This window comes from Pituophis catenifer, unplaced genomic scaffold (assembly GCF_029215685.1).
Source record: "Pituophis catenifer annectens isolate HBS135680 unplaced genomic scaffold, rPitCat1.0.hap2 SCAF_1, whole genome shotgun sequence".
Lineage (NCBI taxonomy): Eukaryota > Metazoa > Chordata > Lepidosauria > Squamata > Colubridae > Pituophis > Pituophis catenifer.
This window is the reverse complement of record NW_027256881.1, coordinates 297,383,096-297,410,891: the sequence shown is the minus strand read 5'-3', so window position 1 is coordinate 297,410,891 and position 27,796 is coordinate 297,383,096. Positions and strand designations below refer to the sequence as shown.

Sequence of the window (27,796 nt, the reverse complement as noted above, 5' to 3'; positions counted from 1 at the left end):
TCTTGGATGGAAGATCAATCTAATTTTCCAGGGCTGTAACCTTGACTGAAAAATTAAAAGAATGTCTCAGGAGGAGGCAATACAAACCATTTTTATATTGTTGCCAAGAGAACTAAATGGATATGTTCATGTAATTACTGGATGCAAAATCACCTCGAAGGAATCTTTTTATCATAAGCAAATATTTTCACTATCATCAAAAAAGAGAGAGAAAGTTTAATTCTGCTGGTTTATTAGAAACAGTTACAAAAGTTCACTGCATTTAGGAATACACCCCACAGCAACTTTTAATTACTTACAAGATAGTGCAAAATGATTAACATAAATTATTTCTGCATAGAGATCAAGTGCCATTTGGTTTGGCATCTGAGAGTATAATATCTACAGAATTAGTCACAAAAGGTGGCTATCCTGTCTTGTTTTGGCTCCAGGTGGCAACTGCAGTTTTAAAAAATAGTTTAGGTTATGATATAAAGAGGAAGGGGGAAAGCAGATGGAAATTTGCAGCCAGCATCTGACTACAAGAGGCACTGAAAAGATAGAATCACAGTAATCAATTTTGCTGGGCCAGGTGTTTTTTTAGAAGAAATTTTTGTGGTAGGTATTCTATATCAAGCAATATAAATCCTGTTATAAATTCAATTATAACAAACATTGCTCTGAGTTACAGCAAGATATCCACCAATCCACTGTTTATTCTAGCTATCCATTTTGTTCATCTGCACTATGTCTCTGACAACAATTATTGCACAGATACTATAGGATAAACAGGAAATGCCTTGTGTAGCAAAATATTTTACTTGTCTTTATCAAACCCCGCCTTCCATCCTCTGTAACCCTTGAGGGCTAAATAGCTTTTTAACCGATGATTTGAACCGGAATCTTCCAGCAAAATAGCAATCCTTCTTGGTCATCAAATAACTCCCACTTGACAATAAGTTTAATCTAGAAAAAAAAGGAAAGTAATGAAAACAATTAATCCTCAGATATAAAGATTTGGGGTTATTGGAGGAAAAAATTACAAAATGCCATGTGTGAATTTAACTTGAACTTGAAATAGGTTTCATATCTTTCTCACATATGTTTGAAAGTAGGGATCATACTCATAACTCCCTTGCCAACATGGCAAATTTCTTTTTCTGAATAAATTTATGTCCTTTAATATTTGTTAGAATTGTTACATTTTGCATCCCTTGCTCTGAGGGATAAAACAACTGAGATCATTATTTTGTGAAGTCTGAAGTCACATTTGCATCTACATAATATAATGAGCTATATGACTACAGAGACCATATCATTTCAGACTGCAGAGGGCAGATATAGCTGAACATGTTATAGAAACAATTCCTTGTTCTAATTGAGGTCTCCTCCCAATATGCTGATATTCTAAACGTGGGAAGGTTTCATGGAAAGAAGCACTGTATGAAATCTTCCACAATCTGTATACTTTAGAAATTGTACTTTCACAAAGTTAAACGAATATGTGAGCTAATGGTCTTTCCCTGGAAAATGGAACCCTATCTCTGCAGACTTAAACATTCCCATTGCAAAAGGAGCCAAAGTAGGACCAAGTGGTCAATTGTAAGCACCCTATTTCATAAATGACATGAAGAACCATGAAAAGTAGCTCCAAGTACAGAGATCAATCTACTAAGAAACTCACAGATGGGTACTCGCTCTTTACTGGTAGCTTGTTCACGTAGCTGTAAGAATGACCATTAAGGATGGGGCACTTGATCCCACTCTTGCATCCATCAGGCTCTTCAAGTGGGAAAGGAACATCTACGAACATCACTTCCCCAAACACCTTTGCTTTGCTGCCTTGGCTTTCAATTTCTGCGGAAGAAAAATGAGATTAATCTTAATAGGACAAGGAATGGAGACTACAACACTGCATTTCACAATAAGAAAGTGTTCTCAATGTTCCATGTCCAGTCTGCCTCCTTTCCTGTCCATTAATCCAACTGCTTTATAATTTGTAGCACTGCAGATCAGTAAGTCTCAATGATGACAAATTTTCTGCTTTACTTCCTTTTTCGGAGGTTCTAATAGAGAAAACACTTCCATAAATAAAACCCACTGTATATAAAACTGTGGTTGTTCTCATTTTGTATTGTGCATATACTAGAAAATCACAGCCATTTGCAATTTTCCTGGGCATATATACAACAACAAAAGAAACATTGAAAATCATGTTCTACATAGAGTTGTCATGGGTTTTTGTCTATGAACTCCATTAAAACTATGTATAGTGATTGCTAATGATTCTCAGTGAAATTAACTATTATAAATGAATGCATTTATGTGTAGGACATTTGGAATAATGAAAATAACCCCATTATGAATGCTGAAAACATTCTGAAAAAGTTCCGGTTGGGAAATTAATCTTGTACTTCAAAATGAATAGATTATACTTACTACTGGAAAATGTAACATTGACACTGTAAGACACTCCTTTGTGGAGAAGGCAAGGTTGGGTAGGACAAGGAGTAACATTAACCTCCAAAATACTTCCATCTTTAGAACCTGTGCAGAAAGAATGGAACCACATAATTTTGGAGCAACCCTCAAATTTCACAATAACAGACATGGCCTTGCAAATATTTATATATTCATATATAGTGTCATATGTCTTTGATTGACATGCTTATCACTTTAAGAGACAGGAAGAATCATAAGCAGTGCAGAAACAAGAATCAGAAGGCAATCAATAAAAATGATTCAAAATTGTACCCAGTAACTTTAGGGAAAGTCATCTAGTTATTTAAGAATGAATCATGACCAGCAAGAGGTAAAGGTTAAGGAGAATACATTTTCACCTGTGTTCATGTCATATTATTAATTGGAATTCCTCTATTCCAAATAAAAAGCACAAATAATCCACACACCTTGCAAGGGCATTGTCACCCAAATCAGTATATTTTTCAAAAAAATGTTTTTAAATAAATTTCATTGTTAAAATTATACTATTGTACTAACTGTCTTCTTATCACAGAATATCACAAATAGTGTAGTGGTATAAAACTCACACAAACACATGAGTAAAATCAACAAAGGCAAATACAGGTTGTCTTCGACTCACAATTGGGACCAGAATTTCTATTGCTACTCATATATAATTTTTATTATTTTATCAATGTATAAAATGCAAAGAAAAATAAAAATAGGCAATTAAAAGAAGGAAATAGAAAGGGAGAAAAGAAAACATGAGGTACAAAGGAAGGAAGAAAAAGGTATTCTATTCAAAGAGGAGAATATATGTTTTTTATTTGGATATCACGTCTGGATTTTGTGCTTGTGATGGGAAAAAAAAGAAACTTAGACTTTGGTCTTGCCAATTAGATAGATTTGTTGTTACAGAAATGACTAATTATATACTAATGTGTAAATGTAAAAAGTTGAGGTTGTAACATTGTTATCTTGTACTATGTTACAAAAAGTCAGAAGTCAATGCCTTTTTCTTTCTTCCCTTGTACCTCATATTTTCTTTCCCTATTTCACAGTTCCTATTGCTAAGCAAGTGGTTGTTAAGTGTGTTGCACCCCATCTTGCGACATTTTATGCCATGGTTGTTAAGTGAATCCAGCTTCCTCCTTTTCACTTTGCTTGTTGGAAGCTAGCTGGGAAGATTGTAAATAGTGATCACATGTCCCCAGGATGCTGCAGCCATCATAAATACCTGCCAGTTGACAAGTACCCAAATTTTGATCACATGACTATGGGGAAATGCTTTGACAGTTGTAAATGTGAGGACTAGTTGTAAGACATTTTCAGTGCTGTTCTAACTTTGAATGGTCATTAAATAAATGGCTGTAAGTCGAGGTCTATCTATACCAGGGGTGTCAAACTCAAGGCCCAGGGGCCGGATCTGGGTGCTTAGATCTGGCCCGCAGGGCCGCCCGAGAAACAGCAAAGGACTGGGCCATAGTGCCTCTGCCAGCAAAACTGGAGCTAGGGAGGGCTGCATACAGCCCTCCCTGGCTCCATTTTCAGCTGTGACGGCCTCTTGCCACCCTCTGCCAGTGAAAAATGGAACTCGAGGGGCCATATGCGGCAGGAGGCCATCACAGCTGAAAATGGAGCTCTGGAGTTTGTTTTCACTGGCAGAGTGCTTGGGCTACCACAGATGGCCTCAACTAGCCATGCCCTCCCCGCCCCCAAGGTCAAACACAACCCTGATGCGGCCCTCAATGAAAGAGAGTTTGACACCCGTGATTTCATACAGGTATGGTTTTTACATATATTTACAGTTTAGTGATATGAAATCAGGATATTAACCTTCAGGTTTCTTGGACAATTTCTTAAATATTAGCTTGCTTCATGCAAACAGTGTTTCCCTGTTTTCGTCACGTCTCTGATTAAGAAACTCAACAAATTAAGTAAATACAAGCTTGTTGAAATATGCCAAAATTGCATTTCAGAGCAAGCAAGACCTATTGGGAGGGCATTTAGGAGTTTAAAGAGATAAAATATGGACATTAAGTATCTGTGGACCTGAAGGTACTAAGTTTGCTCCTTTAAAATACATGACCAAAAACCATTCAGTCTTGGGGCCATTCGGCATTTCAAAAGACATGCTAGTGGCTTGCCGTAGCTCATCTATCTATCCATTTGTCTATATTGGTAAGCATCAAGCATTATTTGAGATAAGTACTAATCACCAAATCTTGGAAGAAAGATATGACCACAAATCTCCAGATGGCTTATTGTTCTTTGGCATGAATTTATTTATTCTCAACTGCTAGCCCCACTCTGCAAATCCATTATGGTGTGCTTTTTTCCACTACAAGAAACTGTTACTGTCAATATTATTCGGCCACTGTATATCAAGGACACCCTAGCAAATGTTCTTAAGTGCAGAGTTCGCATTTCTCCTATAAAAGTTAATGACACCTATAAGAAAAAAAAGAGGACATTTTAAGGGTAAAGTCCTTAACCCCAATGATCTTCGCCATTGGAAACCATGCCTACTGCTATATCTTTATATCTCTCACCTACATAGTCTTGTTCAGGTTCCCTTGTTTAGATTATAATGGTACAAAAATGCTGCTTTTTATATATAAAATTTGTTCGATGCCATCCTGGTGCTTTTTAGCACAAACAATAAAGTAAGAAAGAGAATCAAGATTAACTCACTGTGACTGTTAGAAAATGAATCCTCTTCACTTTACTGTGTCCTAAATATACTAGCATACACCACAGCAAATGAAAGGAATATGTGAATCAGCTGTTTGTATCCTGCAGAATATGACTTTTATCCTCATATGACTGATGCATCACTAATGTATCAGTGCCTGCTTTTGTTATTTGCCTCAACTATGCATAAACTGAAATAGGAAATTGCCAAGTTTGTATTTGAATTGCCAGATAATTTTAGAATATTCCTATTCAGGAAGGGAATAAATTAGGCCAGTTGTATCTAGGATTTTGCAGGTCTACTCATAAGTAAGCCCCAGTGAGCTCAGTAAGGTTGAGATGAACATAGTATAATCTTGAGGATGTTATGGAGTCATGGAGCTCATTTGTTGACTTTGAGCCAGTCATTCTCAGCCCAAACCACTTCAGAAGGTTCTTGTGGTAGTTATTATACTAAGGGAAATCTCATAGAAACCATTTGAACTCTCAAGATGAAAGATAAGTGTAGATTTTTAAATTGAGATCAGGCACTGCCCTAAAGTTTTGTTTTTATGAAAAATGTCCTATTTATTAATTTTTATTTATACAAGTTATAGGCTGCTTGATTCCCAATTACTCTGGGTGGTTTACAATTAAGGAGAAAAAATATGAAATAAAGTATCCTTCATTCTGTCCACAGCCTAGGATGTTAGAGGTCTTTAATAGCTTTCTGCATGTAGTCAGGATGGAAGTCTGGGGGGGAGGGTGGGATATTATTCCAGAGAACTTGCTTCTAGACCTCACAAGATGATGTAACTTAAGTAATGGGGCCCAGAGTGTGCCCACTCTGCCTAATCACACTAGAGTGGCAGAAACAACTGGAGATAGGCAGTCCATTAAATCAGAGTTCCCCAACCTTTCTGGGTTGGCAGCCCAGAGGGAAAGGGAGGAGCAGGTACCTTTATGTGTACTCATGCACACGCACGAACGGGGCCACAAGCAAGCACACCTGTGATGCAAACAGGGCACATTTGTGATGCTAGCACAAGTGGGGGGGGTATGCGTGCATGCACACGCACTGGCCAGCCACTCACACAGCCCAGTGGCCAACAGTCCACGGCCCAGTAGTGGACCGTGGCCCACAGGTTGGGGACTCCTGCATTAAATAACCTGGCCCTATACTATTAAGGGCATTATAAGTAGTAACCAGGACTTTGAATTGCACCTAGAACACCAACAGGTAAGCAGTGCAGCTCACAAAGCAGTGGGGTCACACAGACCTAACAAGGCATGGCAATGTTGCCCATTCACTGCATTCTGAACTACTTGTAGTTTCTGAGTAGCCTTCAAGGACAGCCCAGTCCAATAATCCATTCATGAGGTGATATGGCATGACTCGCTGTCTAAAGAACTCCCCCAGTTCAGAACAGAACATTATCTTGTGTTCATTTTTTTTTTTTAATTTGATTTATATGCCGCCCTTCTCCGAAGACTCAGGGCGGCTTACAATGTGCTCAGCAATAGCCTTCATTCTTTTGTATATTTTATACAAAGTCAGCTTATTGCCCCCACAACTGGGTCCTCATTTCACCTACCTTAGAAAGGATGGAAGGCTGAGTCAACCTTGAGCCTTGACGAGATTCGAACCCTGCAGTAATTGCAGGCAGCTGGTCTTAATAACCAGCTTAATAACAGGGTGCCTTAAACCCCTGTACTACCAAGGCTCATTGATGTTTACATTCTATTAAAACTGTTTATAAGACAACCCTCCAATGAAATTGTACATAAATCTATTCAGAATGAAATTACTAAATGTACTTTAATAAACTGAGAGCCAGTTTGGTTTTGGCGGTTAAGGCACCAGACTAGAAAGCAGGAGATTGTGAGAGTTCATATTCTGTCCTAACCATGAAAGCCAGCTGGGTGACTTTGGGCTAATCACTCTCTCAGCCCAAGCCACCTCACAGAGTTGCTTCTTGTGGGAAAAACAGAGGACAAAAGTGGGCTGGATAGTTGTCACCTTGAGTTATTTGTAAAAATAAAGGCAGGATACAAACAAATAAAATAAACATGATAATTACAGCCAACTCTGGATGAAATAGCTTTGTCTTTAAGAAAGGCAGGAAGAATCTCATCAGCTTGACTCCTTCCTTCCTTCTGCCCTGAACACCAATCCCCTTCGGTTTCAGAGAATTCCCTCAGTGTTTAGGGAGAGTTTAGAGCAGGGCTGTCAAACTTGTGGCCTGTGGGCCAGATGCGTCACGCGCTGGCTATTCCCACGCCCGGTTTAGCGAAGGGGAAGTCACGATAATCACATGACGGTGCCATGACGCGAGTTTGACACCCCTGGTTTAGAGGGGACTTAATAGGAGACAATCAGAAGAAAAAACTTCCCACTAACACATTCAAAATTCATTCACAGGGGCATAAACTTGATGCATGGGGAACTCAGGTTTACCAGGCTGAGAGCTGTATTTGGAATCTGAGTGACCTGAAGATCACTACTCTAAGTTAGAAGATAAAAAGGATGGCAAATGGCCAACTACATTGAAATGAATTAATTAAATCTGACTATACTTCCAGTCTCGATGAAAAACCTGCAACTGTATCAGCAATCCTAGCAGAAATGCAAATCTGCTTTGCACATCAGATTTTCCTGCATGTATATATTATCTCTATGCAAGACACTGTATATAACATGGCTGTGGCAGAAATCAGACATGGCTGTTTGGGAATTATAATTAAGAAACAACAAGTATTCATTCTGTCAAAGGCTGGATTTTTTTTTTTTTTAAAAAGATGATTTAGAAAATAGGTTAGAATCAGAAACTTCCTGTACTATATGAAAAATCTTTTTTCTCCCTATGAATGTCAGAACCTTACTAGTCAACAAAATCTCATATATGGGCTAGTTCCTTGGCTCTACCCAGTGATGGGATCACAATTTCAGATGCAGCTCCGATGATAGGAGCTGAAAAAAAAGTTGAAGGCACAGAAACTACCTAGCTATTTATAATCCTGCTTCACAGTGATACAATCAAAGAGCAACTTTTTTCCGATACATTCAAGTTACATTCTAGTATAACTTCAGATACATTTGTGTTTGTTAGAAAATTTCAAGTCATGTTGTCAATGTCAAACATGTTTGAGCTACCATTATCATTAAGGCTGGGCAACAGGTGAATAAGGATTAAAAACTCAATATTTTTAGAAGACAAAGGATATATAAAATAATAACTCTGAACTAAGCCTCCCACCAGTGTTTCTAGCTCTTCATTAGTGATTTATAAATAAAAGTACTACCAATGGTTTTTCCTCCATTAGATGGATTCTATCAAACTGGATTTTTCCAACTTTTGCTCCAAGATAGTAATTCTGTAAGAGAAAACTTAAAACTCGAGAAAAGCAGGCTTAAAGGGAAAGGGGGAGGGGGAAGAAAACTTACCATTCATTCATGTTGCACTGCACATATCTCCTCATCACTTTATTTTATAAGAATTAAAAATTAGTGACTGCATCTTGCCCCTAACCACACAGTATCTAAGTTTAACCTCAGAGCACCAATGCCCCCCTTGCTGCATCAGAGGCTGTTCTGAAAAGAGAATGATCTAGTTTACACATAGCATTCAATTACCATGTGCTAATTGTTTTCATGACCCACAGAGCAAAAAACCAGACTGTGCCAAGCCAGTCCATATGATTCAATGGGTCATGCAATGCCAAACAGCTGGATTAAGTGAAAAAAAAAAGTGGTTAGAATAACCATAGTACTGGGAAAGTTTACACTAAGTATGAGGTCTAGTATTTTTTCATCATCCTAACCAATGAAAAAGATAACCAACCCATGGCCTCCTTGTCACAGTCTACAGTCACTCTTGCAACAAGCATCTGCTTCCATACTCTTCAATGATGACATTTATCTATATTTATCATGTAGCAGACAAAATAAGCGGCAATTGAGAGATTATTTCAAGCAGTCTGCAGACACCCAAAGGCCAAAGCTGAACCATAACTGTCAGGTACAGTAAAACTGATACTTCGTGACTCCACGACAACAGGTAGCTCTAAGTTGGAGCAAACTGGCTTATGAAAGTGGTTTTAGGGGAATGATGGAAAGAAGCTGGTTTCCCGCATGAGTTCTCCTTGCTACGATAGAATGAACCCCAAATGAATAATTTGATCAGAGATTCCCAGTTTCCTTGGAGCAGAGACGCTTTGAGAGCTGGTCTCTTTACTGATTTCTGGGACTGCCAGAAGCCGGAAAAACATGACCGTGGGCGCTTGCCTTGCCTCTTTAGGCACTTTAGGCTTCTCCTCCACCTTTCATACTCGCCTACAGACAGGGAACATCCACCCGAGTTCTCTGTCCGGGAGAACCACTGCAAACATCACAACACCCTGTGATTCCTAAGAGCAGCAGGAGGAGGCGTGACAACTCTCGGGCGGTGCTGGAAGTTAAGGGGTCCAGAACAGTCACCATGCAAAAGAGTTACTCACCACAGTCCGCGAACTTAACGGGTTCGGCCAACACCCCGGAGCCGACGGCCAGAAGCAAAAGCAGAGTAACAGCCAACATTTCTCCTCCTTTCATCCGTTGTCTTGCAGACCCGAAGAACAAGAAACTCCTCTGGAGCCGGTGTTGAGCGGGCGGAAAAATATGAGGCGGCGACCGGATCACGTGAAAAGAAGCCCAGCCCAAGCCCGCCCCTTACACAGTCACCTGATGGGAATCGGCCTATCTTCCTCACCAGCCCGCTCTAGACCTTGGCGGGCTGGCGACTGATTAGGACCGGAGGGTCGCGGTCAGAGCGGCGTCCTGGTGACCGAGTGCCTTAACCTTGTTGGGTCAAATGTGGGATTTCTGCGTGCCAAGTGCTCGTGCATTTCTCATTGAACTTTCATATATATTTTTCCCTTTCAGAAATCCGTGACTGTCTTTTAGATTTACTGACGAGTCTATTGGGTGTACTAACCCAACTCAATAATCCATAGATTATTAACACGTTGAGTCCATAGAATTTACTCAACAACAAACATGCAAACCACTTTTTGGCTTACTGCTGGGGTTTTCAATGGAGCATACACTTTTGTGCATTACCATGTTCTACAAATACCCTGCTCAGTAGTTGCCTAAAGTACAGGTAGTCCTCGAGTTACAACATTTCATTTAGTGACCGTTCAAAGTTACAACGGCACTGAAAAAAGTGATTTATGACCATTTTTCACACTTACAACCCTTGCAGCATCACTATGGTCACATGATCAAAATTCAGATCCCTGGCAACTAGTTCATATTTATGATGGTTGCAATGTCCTGGTAATCATGTGATGTGATCCCCGTTTGCGACCTTCTGACAAGCAAAGTCAATGGGGAATCCAGATTCACTTAACAACCATCTTGCTAACTTAACAAATGCAATGATCCATTTAACAAAAAAGTCGTAAAATGGGGCAAGCTCACTTAAATGTTTCACCTAGCAACATAAATGTTGGGCTCAGTTGTGGTCGTAACTCCAGGACTACCTGTTTAAACAGACTGCGACTTTGTACTGACTGTACAGCTATCAGGTTTGTTTGGTGAAACAAAGAACTGGCAGGTTTTGCTTTATTTGTTTTGTGAGGGAATATTCTGTTCAGAGAAGCTGGAAACTTACGTTATGCTATTCAAAATAAAAGTGCAATGCATGAATCTCCATACTGCTAGCTCATTCCAAAACTGATGCAATACAGTGGTAGACTATCTGAACATGCTCTTCAGCAGGTCTTACATGTTGATTACAGTTTTACTGCTGGGGAGGGAAGACAATGTGCATAGCTCAGGTATGCTGTGTTGTGCCCTTTTATTTTAATATTAAAATTCCCTCTTCTCTGGAATTTCCTGAAACTTCCAAGCTCATCAGAACAGGAAGTCTGTATCAAATGTATCAGTGTAAGGAGAAAAAGCAAAGAAATGTTTCGCTGGTCAGACAACCAGTGGTATCAAGTAGGAAGAATGTTGTTGCTTAAATGCTAATGAAGAAGAGTTTGTGCATCATTTCAGAAAACCCATCAGAATTTGTTATTGTTGCTACCATAGATTCAACTAAATTTCCTTCTTGAGACTACTGTAAATTATAGGTAGTCCTTGACTTACAACAGTTTATTTACGCACGGTCACTCAAGCACTCGTCACTTCCTGCCTGGACTACTGCAATGCTCTCTACATGGGGCTCCCCTTGGGGTGCACCCAGAGGCTGTAGTTAGTCCAGAATGCAGCCGCGTGGGGGATTATGGGAGCGACGGGGCGCTCACATATGACACCTCTCCTGCGTGAGCTGCACTGGCTTCCTGTGGTCTTCCGGGTGCGCTTCAAGGTGTTGGTGACCACCTTTAAAGCGCTCCATGGCTTAGGGCTGGGGTATCTGCGAGACCGCCTTCTGCCACCAATAGCCTCTCACTGACCAGTTCGCTCGCACAGAGAGGGCCTCCTCAGGGTGCTGTCGGCCAGACAGTGCCGGCTGGCGACCCCCAGGGGGAGAGCCTTTTCTGTGGCAGCACCTGCCCTCTGGAATGACCTACCCCCTGAGATACGCACGATATCAGACCTCCAGACTTTTCGTCGGGCCCTGAAACACACTTATTCCATCTAGCCGGGCTGGCTTGATCCCATCCTCTCAGTTTTAATTTAATTCGGTTTTAATTAGGTTATTTTAAATCTTGGGTCAAAATTATTTAATTGTTTTTTTAAACTGTTTTTAAATTTTATATGCTATGTTTTATCTCGACTGTACACCACCCTGAGTCCCGCAGGAGAAGGCGGTATAGAAATAAAATAAAATAAATAAATAAATAAATAAATTTAGTGACCGTTCAAAGTTACAATGGCACTAAAAAAAAGTTTTTCACAATTACCACCTTTCTAGCATCCCCATGATCATGTGATCAAAATTCAGATGCTTGAGAACTGGTTCATACTTAAGACCGTTGTTGTGTCCCAAGGTCATGTGATCACTGTTTGCGACCTGACAAGCAAAGTCAGTAGGGAAGCCAGATTCACTTAACAACCAGATCACTAACTTAACAACTGCAGGGATTCACTTAACAATTGGGATGAGAAAAGTCATAAAATGGGGCAAAACTCACTTAACAAATGTCTCACTTAAGAACAGAAATGTTGGCCTTAACTGTGGTCGTAAGTCGAGGACTACCTGTAGTGTGCTGCTGTCATTTTCCATATGACTTGAACTTTTCTACTCTTAGCAAACTGCTAATGGGTGGTTGTTAATATGATTTATTGGGTTAGGGATTTTCTGCAGGGGTGAAATGTAAAATTTGTTACTACCGGTTCTGTGGGCGTGGCTTGGTGGTGGTGGTAATGTGACTGGGTGGGCGTGGCCAACTTTTTTTTAAAAAAAATTTCAAAGCATTTTTTCTAATGCTTTGAAAAGCCTCTGCCGATCAGGCAACTCAGCTGGGATCGTCAGAGAGGCTTTTTAAAAAATACGTCTCTGCCTATCAGGCAACTCAGCTGGCAACTCGTCAGAGACTTTTCAAAGCATTTTTTTTTAACCACCTCTTCGGGCAAGAGGTTGCAGAAAAAAATGCTTTGAAAAGCCTCTGACTATCCCAGCTGAGCTGCACGATCATCAGAGGCTTTTTTTTTTTAACTTTTAAAAGCATTTTTTCGTCGGAAGAGGTGGTAGAAAAAATGCTTTTAAAAGTAAAAAAAAAGCCTCTGATGATCCTGCGGCTCAGCTGGGCATGGTGGTGATGGTGAGGGCAGGGATTTTTGCTACCGGTTCTCCGAACCACCACCCGCCATCGCTACCGGATCAGGCGATCTGGTCCAAACCAGAGCATTTCACCCCTGATTTTCTGTCTTCACTGTGAGTTACATTGTGTTGGGGGGGGTGCACTGAGGGAACTCAACCAATCTCATTGTACATATGTTGTACACTGACAATAAAGATTTGAATTTGAATTAGTCTCAATAGCATCTACAGACAGTGAAACCTTTAAGGTTAATAGTACAAAAGAATGCTGGGTTTCACCTGCTGCTTTTCTATTTTTATTAAATCTTTTTTGTGTTTTCCTGCACTATTTGATGTTTCAAAACACCATCTTCGTGAGGAAGTATTATTACAGCTCAGTGTACAGGAAGTCCTTGACTTAAGACCACAATAAAGAAAAGCCATAAAATGGGGAAAAACTCATTTAACAAATGTCTCACTTAACAACAGAAATTTTGGGCTCATTTGTGGTCATAAGTCAAGGACTACCTGTATAAGGTTAAATTGGTACTTGAAGAAAATGTTCTGGTAATAAATGCACATCAATATTGATTGCTGTGCTGCAACTAAAGGCAACCCATGGAATGAAGTTGCATGGCTGGAATTACTAGTGATGCTGACTTGCATAATGAGTGGTTTGATTGCAGATATGTTTCTTTCTGAACTCCTTTCAATGGATTTGGCCTACACAGTGGCTCCATTAAAATGCATTGGTTGTCCTGGACATTGCTGCCAGTGTTTAGCTTCTGAAAACCTTTAGCCTAATTCACAAGGTTAGAAATGCTTCTTTGTTTGGACAAGCATGGGCGTCTTGTCCTGTCTTTTTCACAAATATGATAACTAGATTACTTGAGGGTCCTTGACCTTGTCAAATCAGCAAGAAGCAGCATATTGTTAAGGTTACTTTCTCTTTCCATGTTCAGCATATCCCTTTCACGTAGATAAAGAAAACTTTCACCAAGCTTAAGAAACGTAAGAACAAAATTAAGGTGCAATTGCCAAGGATGAATTTGGGGCAAAGTTTTTCTCATAACTGGCTGAATTTGTACCAGAAATTAATCTATAGCCAACTTATTCACAAATGACTGAATTAACCTACTTGCCCAAGATTTATTCTTATAAATTAGTAATACTGACTAGGTTTGCCAAAATATTGAGTCAACCACATTGTAATCCAGCATGTTGTGCTTATTCATTTATGATTTATTATGGCAAGTTCAGTGGCAGATTGATTCATTTATTTGACTGCATTTATAAATCAACTGCTTTGATTCTGGGCGGTGTACATGAGGAAAACAGCAATGATATATATAAATAAGTAATTAAAATTCTGATATTTACCATATTAGTAAATAATTAGAAAAAAAATAATGCACCCTATAAGCTATTCTTAGGCCAGTGGCTCATTAGAGCAAGATCATCTTGAGGATTTCCCTGAATGCAAGAAGGATATGGGTTCTCCTCCAGGGTAAACCTGTTTCTTAAAGTAGGATTAGAATGTTCCTGTTTTAAAAGAGGGCTACAAACAGTGAGAGTCAGTTTTGTATAGTGTAGTGTTAAGGCATCAAGCTAGAAACAGGAGCCATGAATTCCAGTCCTGCCTTATGTGTGAACCTAGAAAGATGACTGGGTTAAGCTCTCTCTCTGTCCTAGGAAGGAGGCAGTGCTGAACCACTTCTCAAAAATCTTGCCAAGAAAACTACAGGAACTTGTCTAGGTGGGTGCCAGGAGTCAAAAATTGATTTGAAGATAAAGAGAAATGCATTCATCATTCATGTTGTTGGAAACATGGAAACCAGAAAAGCTGTATAAAGTTTAAATAAGAAGTTACTGCACACAGGCACATACACACATTTATCCTTCCTTGGTAAAGAAATATTAGGCTGTGAGCCTATGGCCTTTCAAAAATAACTCCCATTAATCTTACTTCAGAATTAAGATGTATTTAGCATTATCAGGCTATATTGTTACACTATCTTAGGAGTCATCCCAGTTGATGACAATCAAACTTACATTGAATTGATAGAACTATTATGTATTTATTCATAAAGCTGCAATAGTTAGTAATTTGCAGGCTGTCATTAATCCTAAAACAAGAAAATTAGCAAAAAAATCGTGATAGAAATGTTTAATAGAGAAACGTTCTGAATAGTTTTTTAGCAGTTGCACGAATTTTTAGGAGAAAGCAAAGCAACGGCAAAGACCATCTTCACTGAATTAGTGGATAATGCTGGACAGAAAGCTACAGACTCCGACATTAACGTCTTAGCAACAGCCGATAAACATTTTTATTTCCCAATTACTTCCGCCCTACTTCTCCTTGCCTTCACTTCTGACCATGTGACTCCCCCTCCGCCTTCCATCCCTGTTTTCGATCCTAGCGAAGCCGCCTCTTTCAGTGCTGCGGAACCAATGGGCGTTTGGCGTGACGAAGCTTCAAGATACGTTTCCACCAATAGCGACGCGAAAGAAATGATGAAGATGGCGGCACTAGCGGCGCTCAGTAGTTTTAGGGTGCTGAGCTCTTGCAGGCGGAGCAGGTGGGATTTTTTTTTTTTTTTAATTTGTGCGAAGAGTTGATGTGTTAACTACAGTCCTCCCTCCAGGCTCCAGCCTTGATATGATGGGGGTGGATGGAGGGAGAGGAGTTAATCTGTTTTTCAGTATTTCCCATCGTGTAGGCAAGCAGCCTTTCCAGTTCGTGAGTCATAATAACTCGTTCCTAAGCAGTCAAAAAGGCAGCCCTAAGAAGGATTTGGGCATTTTTGTCCCTGCTTGTGAACCGCTTATGAACCGATGTGTATGTCCTGCTATGTACAAAATGGAATAAGTAGTGTTTTATAGCATTCCAAGTCTTTAGATCATACTCTGTGTTAATTAAAGTGACGTGAAATGTAGATGCAATAAGACCTGAAAGATACTGAAAAAAAATCAGTTCTCCTGAAACTTTAGAGAAAAATATTAACCCAGTTATAGTTAATTGCTTATTTCACATACTGCCAGTTCAATGCTTTGAAAAGTTAAGCCATTGTTAGGTTAACTTAGCCAAATGCAAAATTGTTAGCCCCTTCTTATTTTGCAGATTTGTTTATAATAATAGTGTCATTCATAGAATTGTATGTTCAGTACAATGTTTCATTCCCCCCCCCCCCCGGCTATATAAAATTTTGTTTCAGACCTGTTTCTATGCTTGTTGGTTTTTAAAATGAAGTGAAATGAATTGTATTTATTTATTTATTTATTTATTTATTTATTTATTTATTTATTTATTTATTTATTTATTTATTTATTGGTTCAATTTATATGCTGCCCTTCTCCGGAGACTCAGGGCGGCTTATAATGCGTTAAGCAATAGCCTTCATACTTTTGTATATATCTGCTTAGTAGGGCTTTCGGGCCTCCCTAAGCGGTGTTCTTTTTATACAAAGTAAGTTTATTGCCCCCACAATCCGGGTCCTCATTTTACCTACCTTGAAAGGATGGAAGGCTGAGTCAACCTTGAGTCTGATGAGATTTGAACTTGCAGTAATTGCAGGCAGCTGGTGTTACTTAACAGCACATTAGTCTGCTGTGCCACTAAGGCTCTTTGTAGTGCTTTTAATTTCAACTAGACAAAATACATTAGAAATTTTAAATCTATGGCTGAAAGGACTGACTCACAGGAAGGCTATACAGGTAGTCCTCGACTTACAACAATTTAGTGATCACTCAGTTACAACAGCACTGAAAAAAGTGACTGATGACTGTTTTTCACACAACCATTGTCCCCATGCTCATGTGATCAAAATTCAGAGGCTTGGCAACTGTCTCATGTATATGACTGATACAGTGTCCCAAGGTCATGCGATCACCTTTTGGGATCTTCTTACAAGCAAAGTCAATGGGGAAGCCCAATTTGCTTAATACCCATGTTACTACCTTAACAACTGCAATGAGTCACTTAACAACTGGCAAGAAAGGTCATAAAGTAGGAGAAAATTGACTTAACAAATATTTCGCTTAGCAACAGAAGTTTTGGGCTCTATTGTGGTCTTAAGTCGAGGACTACCTGTACACTGAGCTGTAATAATACATCCCCATAAAGATGGTGTTTTAAAACATCAAATAGTGCAAGGAAGCACAAAAAAGATTTAATAAAAATAGAAATGCAGCAGGTGAAATCCAGCATTCTTTTGTATTATTAACATTATAGGTTTCACTGTCTGAAGATGGTATTGAGGCTAAGAGTAGCAAAGTTCAAGTCATATGGCAAATGGCAGCAGCACACTACAGGTAGTTCTCGACTTATGACCACTATTAAGCCCAAAATTTCTGTTATTAAGTGAGACAATTGTTAAGTGAGGTTTTCCCCATTTTATGATTTTTCTCACTCCCAATTGTTAAGTGAATCCCTGCAGTTGTTAAGTTAGTGACCTGGTTGTTAAGTAAATCTGGCTTCCCTATTGACTTTGCTTGTCAGAAGGTCGCAGAAGGTGATCACATGACCTTGGGACACAACAATGATCTTAAGTATGGGTTTTACTGTTTTAATTTTTAAATGTTTTTATAATGGTTTTCTAAATGCATTGTAAGCCGCCCTGAGTCTCTGGAGAAGGGCGGCATATAAATTGAAATAATAATAATAATAATAATAATAATAATAATAATAATAATAATAATAATAATAATAATAAACCAGTTGTCAAGCATCTGCATTTTTATCACATGATCATGGGGATCCTGCCAAAGTTGTAACTATGGAAAACGGTGATAAGTCACATTTTTCAGTAATGTTGAACAGTCATTAAACAAACTGTTGTAAGTCAAGGACTACCTGTAGAAGAAATAACTGTAGATAGTTGTTTGGTTTTTGATGTATCTGAGGTTGTCCAGTGAGAGAGAACAGATAAAAAAAAATCACTGCTCATTTCAGTTAACAGTATACTATTATTTCTGTAATGTTCATAGGCATCTACTTTATTTCAGGAAAACTATTAAAATTATGGTGAAATTATTATAGGCCACAGCTTGTCCTCCTATCACAGATATTGCTACAATAATTTTTATAGCTGATGAAAAAAAAGATAGCTATGACTTCCCCCAAGTTTACTTACAAAGCAAATAAGTTTACCAATACTTGGTTTGTAAAATGCCTTCTTTGTGGAATAAATCTAGGTAGAAGAACACAGAAGGAAATGCATAAAATGAATTCACCCTGGGATATACATAGCCCTTAGATGAGTTATTCCCAAACCTGGTGATGTTTAACTACTGCTTGAACATCATATCATTGAACATGGCAGTTTAGACTTTAAAAATGTATTCAGAGTACAGTTACAGCAGTTATTTTCTTTTACCCAAAGTGAAAAAAATCCTTGCCTTAATTCCTTTTCCTTTTCCTCTTAAATAGATGGCTAGCAAACAAGGAATTCATGTCATTAGATTTCCTTCCTACCTTTTTTTTCACACAGAAAGGCACATAACCCACCACAATTTAACAGCATTTGTTATATCATCCAAGAAGGAATTTATTTTGCATCAGAACAGTGGAAATGACACTTGCATTTGATGTCAGGATTCAAGTAAATAGAAATATAGAGTTGGAGATCACTGGTTTTCTTTTTCTTTCTTTTTTTCCTTGCACTCTTTTCCCCATTTTCTTCTGATCTTTATTTTTATTTTATTCATTTTTATTTGTATTTTATATTACAATAAATGCTAATTCAAATTCTAAGAAAAGGATGCAAGTATAAAAGGCTGAGGTTTGCATCACTATAAATGTGAATCATAGTTTTATCAGATGTCTATGCATCAAAATGGTGTCACTGATGCTTTTTAAGGGTCTACAACGTTAGTATTTAGGCCATAGTTCTCGCAATTCCAGTCTCTGCTTGCTGGCTGACCCTGAGGTTTTGAGGCTTCTTGTTTATATTTGTCTTATCTCCTTTCGTCATGACTTTTGTACTGTCATCGGTTTTTGTATTATCAGTCTAATTTTTATTTTTTGGTCTAACAAGGACATTCCATTCTTATCTTTTCCATGTAGCTGTTCTCTTGCTATCTGGCAGTTAATGACAAGTCCGTTCTGTGCCATGAAAAACAGAGCTTGTATGTCAAGGATAAGAACACAGTGGATAGCATCCTCTGCCTCTGGAGAAACCCAAACTTACTCTAGTAATGGGCAGATCTATCTCAGTGAGAGCTGCGTGAAGGTATGATTCCCTGGAGGTCCACAGACCTATGTAGCCATTGGATGTCTCCAGGAGTACTGTACAGACTGCTGATTGTTGTGCCCACATAACGCACCATTTTATGAATCTGTCATAGAGAAATATAGGTGTAAATGTATGTTTGACTCAATCCAAAGGATACAAATTAGAGGTATGCAATATTTACATTTGAAAACAGCAAGGATTATTTGGATTTTCGCAGGGGCATTGGTCCTTAGCATCTTAATAGGGTAATATTCTGAGATAGTAGAGTCTCAGGAAAGTAATGTATTTAGGTTAATAGGAATACTTACTTTCCTGAGCTGCATGATTACCATGCCCCCTCCCACCCTACTGTAGACACTGATCCATAAGGAGTAGCCAATGGATATATTCCTAAATCACATCCAGAGTGTTCTTACCCACTTCGGATGCTGAATGAAATGCTTCTGCAGTATAGCCACAATATAAACTGTGTATATAACTTTATGAAACTGGTGTGATTATGTGTAACTGGGGTAACTCTGCAATTTGTAGTTACTTAATTACTTAATTTCAATCTCAAAGGACACAAGTTTCAAAACATTTGTTTTAGCAGAGGCTAAGAAAAAGAAAGTTAAATATAATGTAGGTAGTCCTTGACTTATAACCACAGTTGCTAATTTATGTTGCTAAGCAAGATAGTTAAGTGAGTTTTGCCCCATTTTATGACCTTTTCTACCAGTTGTTAAGTTACCATGACGATGGTTGTTAAGTAAATCTGGCTTCCCCATTGACTGCCTGTCAGAAGGTTGCAAAATGTGGTCACATGAACCTGGGACACTAACCGTCATAAATATGAGTCAACTGCAAGCACCTGAATTGTAGTCACATGACCATGGGGATGCTGCAATGCTCATAATGGTGAAAAATGGCTGTAAGTCACTTTTTTAATGCCGTTGTAACTTTGAAGGGTTACTAAACGAATGATTGTAAATTCAAGGACTGCATGCTTAGGAATAAAGAGGCACCTTGTTACACTTCTAGACATCAAAGAGTACTTTGAGGAAGTATAATCTTCAAGGTTGACTAGTTTGGTGTAAGAATAAATGTTTATTGCATGGTCTAAAAATAAGCTATACACTTGTCTTAGTGTGCTCTCTCAAACAAAATCCCTTGACATCTATATAAATAAAAATGTAAATGTCCGTTTGTACATAACCGCACATCTCCGAACGTTCTTCACCGATTGCTTTCAAATTTTGACACAACATTGCATTCGACTACGGGCGTGTTTTTATATACTTATATTATATACATGTCACACCTGTGACAGGTAAAAACATGAAAAACATTGGAAAACATTGAAAGACATTGACAAACATTGACAAACATTGAAAAACAGCGCCACCTGCTGGACATAAAACCAACACACTAACATTTTACCACATGAATTTTGGAAATTAAATCACAAATTTTTCACTAGGTATAATTCCAAAATATATCAACAAAAAAATATCAGCAGTCCAGATACAGAAGACTCAGGTAGCACATACATTTACATGTTTAAAAATGGTATAAAAATTGTTGCTCTGTTCTCTGAGGAAACATACTATACCACAGCTGCAGTTGTGTTTTTACTGAATGAAATGTCTAAAAATGGGCATTTGCACATATATACCTGAATACTTATAGGAAGCACAGATGAACAGAATTTTGGGGAAAAGCAGACTGGTTATGAAATGTCACTCCATCAATAATTTCCAGGATAGATAAATCACTTAGTAACAAATCTTGGCAATGCCATGAAAAAAAATGAACATTTTACCACATGAATTTTGAAAATTAAATCACAAATTTTTCACTAGATATAATTCCAAAATATATCAACAAAAAAAATATCAGCAGTCCAGATACAGAAGATTCAGGTAGTCCTCGACTTGCAACAATTCACTTACTGACCATTTGAAGTTACAACAGTACTGAAAAAAGTGACTTATTACCATTTTTCAATCTTATGACCATTACAGCATCCCCATGGTTATGTGGTTTACATTCAGCTGCTTGACAACTGACTTACATTTATGACGGTTGCACTGTTCCTGGGTCATATGATCACTTTTTGCAACCTTCTGACAAGCAAAGTCAATGGAGAAACCAGATTCACTTAACAACAGGGTTACTAATTTAACAACTGCTGTGATTCACTTAACAAATGTGGCAACAAAAAAAAGTGGTAAAATGGGGCAAAACTCACTTAAGAAATTTCTCACTTAGCAATATAGATTTTGGTTTCAGTTGTGGTTGTAAATTAAGGACTACCTGTATTAAAGATTGATTGGATTCGATTGGAAAGATTTAAAAGAGCTCAAAACCAGATAAGAAAAATATAGTGCTACAAACATAGCAATAGAAACTTAGATATAGAAATTCATAATTCTATAAAATATAAATAGTTGTAAATTAAAGTAATGGGCTCTAGTTTAAGATATAGCAGAGTAGAAAGAAATATATTGTTAACATAACATGCTGTGGTGCGGAGAGCTGCGAAGGCCTGGCCTGAAAAGGTAAGGGCGATGGCGGGGGATGCAGAAGAGGCCAGGCCAGAGACAGAGATAAACAGAGAGAGAGGGAGAGAGATACATAGAGAAATACAGAGAGACGGGGGGGGGGAGACACATATAGAGATACACAGAGAGAGAGGGGGAGAGAGAGACAGAGATACAGAGGGGGGGAGAGAGAGAGACATAGAGATACAGAGAGGGGGGAGAGAGAGACAGAGATACAAAGGGAAGGAGAGAGATACAGAGAGGGGAAGAGAGAGAGAGAGAGAGCGGGGGAGAGAGAGACACATAAGAGATACGGGGGGAGAGAGAGACAGAGAGAAATACAGATGGGGGAGAGAGAGAGACATAGAGAGATACAAAGAGAGGGGGAGACAGAGAGGGAGGATTTTGTGGTTCCCATTGTTTTTTAGCAACCGGGTCTCTGCCCTAATCACCAGCTGCGTAGGCGTGGCTCGGGGGCTGTCATATGACTGATAAAAATGAGTGACATCGAGTTGGCCACGCCCACCAAATGTTCGTGGAGAGTTTGGAACTTCAGCCTCGCTCTTTTAGCCCAGCGGAAGCACCAGACTGGGCCACAGCAACGCGTGGCCGGGTACAGCTAGTATGTGAATAAATTACAATAAACCTTGTTCGTTTTGTCCTAATTGCTTTAACTACCACAAAGGTTTGATTCAACTGATCAAACAGAGGGCAGCGTTCGGTTTGATTTTAGTTAAAGGCAACAAAGGATTAGAAAAGTTGATTCTGCTATTTGGTTCTATCTTGAGACTTTCACTTACTAAATAAGGCACATAGAGCATATGGCAAAAAAAAAATGTTGACAGTCTGATTGGCATAATTTTGCTATGCATTCTGTACTCGAATTCTGTTTTTGTGCTCACCATTCCTTTGAAGCCATTAATAGTTGAATTCAAATGGATAATAAACATTGTTCACAAATGTTTGCCTTTCTGTATTGACAGAGGCTGTTGGAGATTGCAGAAGGGTCTGAATTTCTTAGGCTGCAGGTAGAAGGAGGTGGTTGTTCAGGTTTCCAATACAAATTTTCCTTGGATACAGTTGTCAATTCTGATGACAGGTGAGCACATAGATTAAACTGCATATGACAGATGAGAGAATTGTAGAACTGTGGACAAAGAAGGATGGTGGTTGAATAACAATTCCTTTGCCCCCAAATTCATATTTTACTGTTCTCTGCAGTTGGACATATACATATCATTTCCAGGGTTTATAGCAAAATATATTTAATTATGGGGAGGGGGAAGTACTGGACCTGGATACACCAGAGCCAAGTCCTTACGCAATTGTGACGCACCATTGGGTGACTTTGAGCCAATCATTCTTTCTCAGCCTATTCTATTTCATAGGGTGAGACTGGTGGATAACATTGGGTGGAGGAGACTCAATTTAAATTGTTTTGAGTTCTCTTTTCACCGGTCTATTCAGGTAGCGTTTATATTACTATAAAATATTCACTTCTAAACGTGTTCCTCTAGATGACTCAAAACAATTAAAAATAACTCAACAACGAATTGTAAATAAAATTTAGGGTAATTGGACAAGATTCCTAAAAGATTTCCAGCTTCCTCTGAATGTTTTGTTTGAACCAAGCTTAAAACTACAGCTAAAATATTTTGGATTGGTGCAAATACCATGACATATTGTCTGTGCTCCTTTTCCAGAGTTTTTGAGAAAGGCGGTGCCAGAGTGATTGTGGACTTGGACAGCTTAAACTTCGTGAAAGGAGCAATGGTGGACTTCAACCAGGAGCTAATTCGCAGCTCGTTCCAAGTAGTGAACAATCCACAGGCAGAACAAGGTTGTTCTTGTGGGTCATCTTTCTCAGTTAAACTCTGATCGAACTACTCTGTGTGGACTGAATGATGAAGAAAAAATCCCTTTTTTTTTTCCTGTTCTCCAGTTCATCTGAATAACTGGCTTAGTGTGTGGTACTGCATGATGAAAGAAACTATCTTAGCCAAGACTCAGTTAAGAACTGATTTATCTAAGCCTGAATGTAAAATGAATTAATCTCATTTGGTGTCTGTGAGTCTCCCAAGTTTTTGTTTGAGAGGGCAGATCTAAGCAATCAGCTTCTGCTCTAATGTCATGAACTATTTATTTATTAAAATCTTTTCTGATTTTTATTTTATTTTAAAACCTTCCAGTTGTTTACAGTGCTATATAATGAGGTTTGTGTGAATGTGGTTTGCATAGCCAAGGAAGGTTTCTATGTGAGGTTGAACTGAGGCTGAGCATACAATAATAAGTAGACATGCCTGCTTGGAAAAATCACCAGGATTTTCATGAAGGGCAGGAGAGGTTCTCTGCATAACATAGTTTACGCCAATTCTTGATTACAGTAAAACAAGCTCTCCCCCCCCACTAGTTAGCTAGCTCTTGTATTTATTACCTGGCTTTATCAACAGAATTTGGCAACAAAAGAGCCTTGGTGGCGCAGCAGACTAAAGTGCTGTTAAATAGCACCAGCTGCCTGCAATTACTGCAAGTTCAAATCTCACCAGGCTCAAGGTTGACTCAGCCTTCCATCCTTTCGAGGTAGGAAAAATGAGGACCCGAATTGTGGGGGCAATAAGCTGACTTTGTATAAAAACGAACACCGCTTAGGGGGGGCCGAAAGCCCTACTAAGCAGGTATATACAAAAGTATGAAGGCTATTGCTTAACGCATTGTAATCCGCCCTGAGTCTCCGGAGAAGGGCGGCATATAAATCGAACCAATAAATAAATAAATAATAAACAAACAGCATATAGGGTTTTTTTTATCCTAGAGCTCTGAAAGATGGGGGAATAGTGTTGGCTGATCTTATTCTGAGGCCTCCCTTCTGTTGATTTTCCCCCCCAGAAGAGCTTTCTTGTAACACAGGGGGACTCCTTTCTGCTACTGCTATGTGTTTTTTTAAGTGTTTCCACTCCAAAACCAGTTTGGTATAGAGTGTAAGGCACCAGCCTAGAAACCAGGAGACCATGAGTTCTAGTCCCACCTTAGACAAGAATCCTGCTGGGTGACCTCAGGCCAGTTATGCCCTCTCAGCCCAGGAAGTAGGCAATGGCAAAGCACTTATCTTGCCAAGATAAATCAGGATCTTGCCCAGACAGTTAGCAGGAGCCAACACTGACTTCTGAGTGCAGACACACAACTAAGCACACACTTCAGAACAGCAAGAAACAATTCGGCATTGTAGCTGCTTAAGGGACTTGGAGCTGCACCTATTTCAAAATATTCACTTATAGTTTCTTTTGTTTTGCTTTTTAGTATGTCTCATTTTTTATCAGCATGCAGAAAGCAGACACCATTATGCAAAGAGCATATTGTATGATAAATTTTCTGATGCATCTGTCCAAATAATTTAATGAAGGTATTAAATACTTACTTGAAACATAATCTCTTTTAAGGAAATTTAGGGTTTTAAAAAGTATTGAAGGGAGGGATAATCTAGGTAAAGAATTGGTCTGCTGTGCTTCCATACTGAATTTGAAAAGAATGCTACTAACTCATTTTTCTGAAAGGTTTGGGATGAGTATGTTAATTTCCTCCAGTCAGGGAAAATTAAATGAACTGGAGTTTGATTTACATAATAGTACTTCAGATATTTCTACAAGAGTATGGAGGAGGGTATTTTTCTCCTCAGTGCTGTGGTATAATGTTCCAGGTGATCCAAATATACATATTACCTGCTCAATTATAGTGTGGCTTCACTAGAGGGCAGCCTTACCCTTTGTGATACAAATGGACAAAGAGCACTAAGAAAATGTTCTATTACTTGTTTTTTGCCTGAAAAGTAGTAGAGAAATGTTGCATTGTTTAGACAATGTCTTAACAAGGAAAATCTCCAATACTTCTTCATCTACCGCAACATGGAAAAAGCCTTGTTTGGTGCTTGCTTAAAAGGTGACGATGGTATCGCAAAATGCAAAACTATGGAGCTAAAATTACTACATATGTTAAATATCAGAAGAGTAACCTGGAGGCAAATTATGCTAGTTATTATCAAAAAAGCACTAAGGATGGTTGTTGGGTTTTTTTTTTTTTTTTTAGAAAAGAAGCTGAAAACAGACTGATTTTAACATTCCCAAATTGTCTAAGTGCAGCAAAGAGTTGTTTTTGTTCTAAGGCATTTGTACACCCTTAAATATTTGAGACTATTCCATTTGCTAAATGGAAAGAAAAAAAAACAGACAGGATAATGTTTAAATTATATTGCAAATCCATGATTTTAATTAGATTTGCTGAGCTGTTCTCAAAATGTAGAAAATAGACACAAGACATCAACTTTATAGTGATACTTTATGCAGATGTAGACTGATGCAAATGTACACACAGAAGATGAGTAAAAAGCAATAGATTTAATGAAATGGGCAGTAGACCTCCAAAAGGTTATGATTCTCAGGATAATTAGAAGTGAATTCACGTGCTATTGTTTAACTCAGGTACCTAACAAATTGAGTTCTGAACGTATTCAGAGATTCCCTAATTTTCAATTCTTTTGCATTTTGTTCTGGTTAAAAGGATCATGAAATATTTTACATGTCTGTATGCATGCGCTTGTGCCCATGCACGTACACACACACATTACTTTGCTGTGTACCATAATCTGAGACAATCGCATGCCCTTTTTATAATTTAAATACACTTCAGTAAAAGAGATGTGTCTGCAATCTTCATGCTTTAAAAGGGCAGTGACCCTGAGGAATAGATTTTCAAGTTGTGCCTTTAGAATATTTTCAGGTTGGTTTTGGTTCAAGTATTATTGAAGTTTAAAGACACTATTACTTATTCAGGTATAATGGTCTCTTTGATTTAAAAATATCTTAACCCCTTCTTTGGCCTGTAAGTCCAAAGAAAAAAATGTGTCTGTTCTTGCTACTATATTCAACATAAGAGTTGAGCAGTCCAGAGCAAAAGCAAATTATTTTCTGTGGTCTAAATAACTTGAGCAGAAGGTAGATCTGAGTCTGAGAGTAAATTAGTCAGCAATTTACATTAGATTGGCAAGGATTTTTAAATCCCAAATGTACAGCCACAAGAAAATTACTTCCCACTAGCTCTAAATATCTTGATGAAGTAAACACAATTTGAAATAACTAAGAGTGTAGAGCTATAGGGCTGTGAATTCTCTTTAGGTCCTCTGTACATTCCTTGGCTCAGAATTCTTGAATTTTAATTGTGTGCCTGCGTTCACCCCTCATGCTAAGACAAAAAGTAAGAATGGGCATTTTTCTGGCTGAAAGCTATACAGTTGCAAGAAAAAGTATGTGAACCCCTTGGGATTACATGGAGTTTTGCATGAATTGGTCATAAAATGTGCTCTGAACTTCATCTAAGTCACAACAATAGAAAAACACAGTCTGCTTAAAATAATACTACACAAACATTAGATGTTGCCATGGTTTAATTGAACATTACAATTAAACATTACAATTAAACATTACAATTAAACCACAGCAGACTGTTTTTTTCTATTGTTGTGACTTAGATGAAGTTCAGAGCACATTTTATGACCAATTCATGCAAAACTCCACATAATCCCAAGGGGTTCACATACTTTTTCTTGCAACTGTACTTAATATTTTATGGGATGTAACTTTTGAGACATTTGAAAACCATAAAAGACGGGGGAATGACACAAACTTAATGGTACACTATGCACATAGACGTGGCCAGGATTATTTCATTGACTGTTAGGAATTTAGGGTGATTTATTTTCAACTTTTGCAAAATACTATGATCCTCATGGTCATTTGGATGCTTGACAACTGATTTGCAGTGTCCTGGGGTCATGCAATCCCCTTTTGCAACCTTCCAACAAGCAAAGCCCCAGAATCTGGGGAAGCCAGATTCACCTAACAACTATGTTATTAATTTAACAAATGCACTTTGTTAAATGCACTTCACTTAACAAATGTGGCAAAAAAGTTGTAAAATGGGACAAAACCCACTTAACAAATCTGTCACTTAGCAACATAAATTTTGGGCTCAGTTGTGGTTATAAGTCAAGGACTACTTGTAGTAACTAGGATTCTAGCTAGACTTGAGGGAAACTTTGATACTTTTAAAATGTAAAAAAAATGTATCACTGGATAACCCCAAGGTGCTTTTTCAGGAGGCAACTGGACTTTTTGGTTTTTCTTTGAAGACATTTCGCTTTTCATCT

General features: G+C 38.4%; 2 protein-coding genes across 2 annotated transcripts; one reads left to right on the top strand and one right to left on the bottom strand.

The window, feature by feature from the left end:
• Window positions 1-215: 215 nt before the first annotated feature.
• NPC2 (NPC intracellular cholesterol transporter 2) lies at window positions 216-9,766 on the bottom strand. Its single transcript, XM_070931409.1, has 4 exons — window positions 9,613-9,766; window positions 2,419-2,526; window positions 1,664-1,836; window positions 216-945 (listed from the first exon to the last, which is right to left on the bottom strand). The coding sequence occupies exons 1-4, from the start codon at window positions 9,704-9,706 to the stop codon at window positions 859-861; spliced, it is 462 nt and encodes a 153-aa protein (XP_070787510.1). The 5' UTR covers window positions 9,707-9,766; the 3' UTR covers window positions 216-858.
• Window positions 9,767-15,296: 5,530 nt separating this feature from the next.
• Window positions 15,297-24,938, top strand: ISCA2 (iron-sulfur cluster assembly 2). Its single transcript, XM_070931408.1, has 4 exons — window positions 15,297-15,424; window positions 18,910-19,075; window positions 22,584-22,699; window positions 23,304-24,938. The coding sequence occupies exons 1-4, from the start codon at window positions 15,297-15,299 to the stop codon at window positions 23,476-23,478; spliced, it is 585 nt and encodes a 194-aa protein (XP_070787509.1). The 3' UTR covers window positions 23,479-24,938.
• Window positions 24,939-27,796: the final 2,858 nt, after the last annotated feature.

Bases quoted from the DNA above. Each gene is read 5' to 3' on its own strand.
- ISCA2 (XM_070931408.1), top strand. From the start codon at position 15,297: ATGGGCGTTTGGCGTGACGAAGCTTCAAGATACGTTTCCACCAATAGC. The intron at 15,425-18,909 runs GTGGGATTTTTT...TTTTCCATGTAG, and splicing joins AGCTCTTGCAGGCGGAGCAG to CTGTTCTCTTGCTATCTGGC. The intron at 19,076-22,583 runs GTATGATTCCCT...CTGTATTGACAG, and splicing joins TCAGTGAGAGCTGCGTGAAG to AGGCTGTTGGAGATTGCAGA.
- NPC2 (XM_070931409.1), bottom strand. From the start codon at position 9,706: ATGAAAGGAGGAGAAATGTTGGCTGTTACTCTGCTTTTGCTTCTGGCC. The intron at 2,527-9,612 runs GTGAGTAACTCT...CTTTCTGCACAG, and splicing joins CGTTAAGTTCGCGGACTGTG to GTTCTAAAGATGGAAGTATT. The intron at 946-1,663 runs GTGAGTTTCTTA...TTTTTTTTCTAG, and splicing joins TAAAGAGCGAGTACCCATCT to ATTAAACTTATTGTCAAGTG.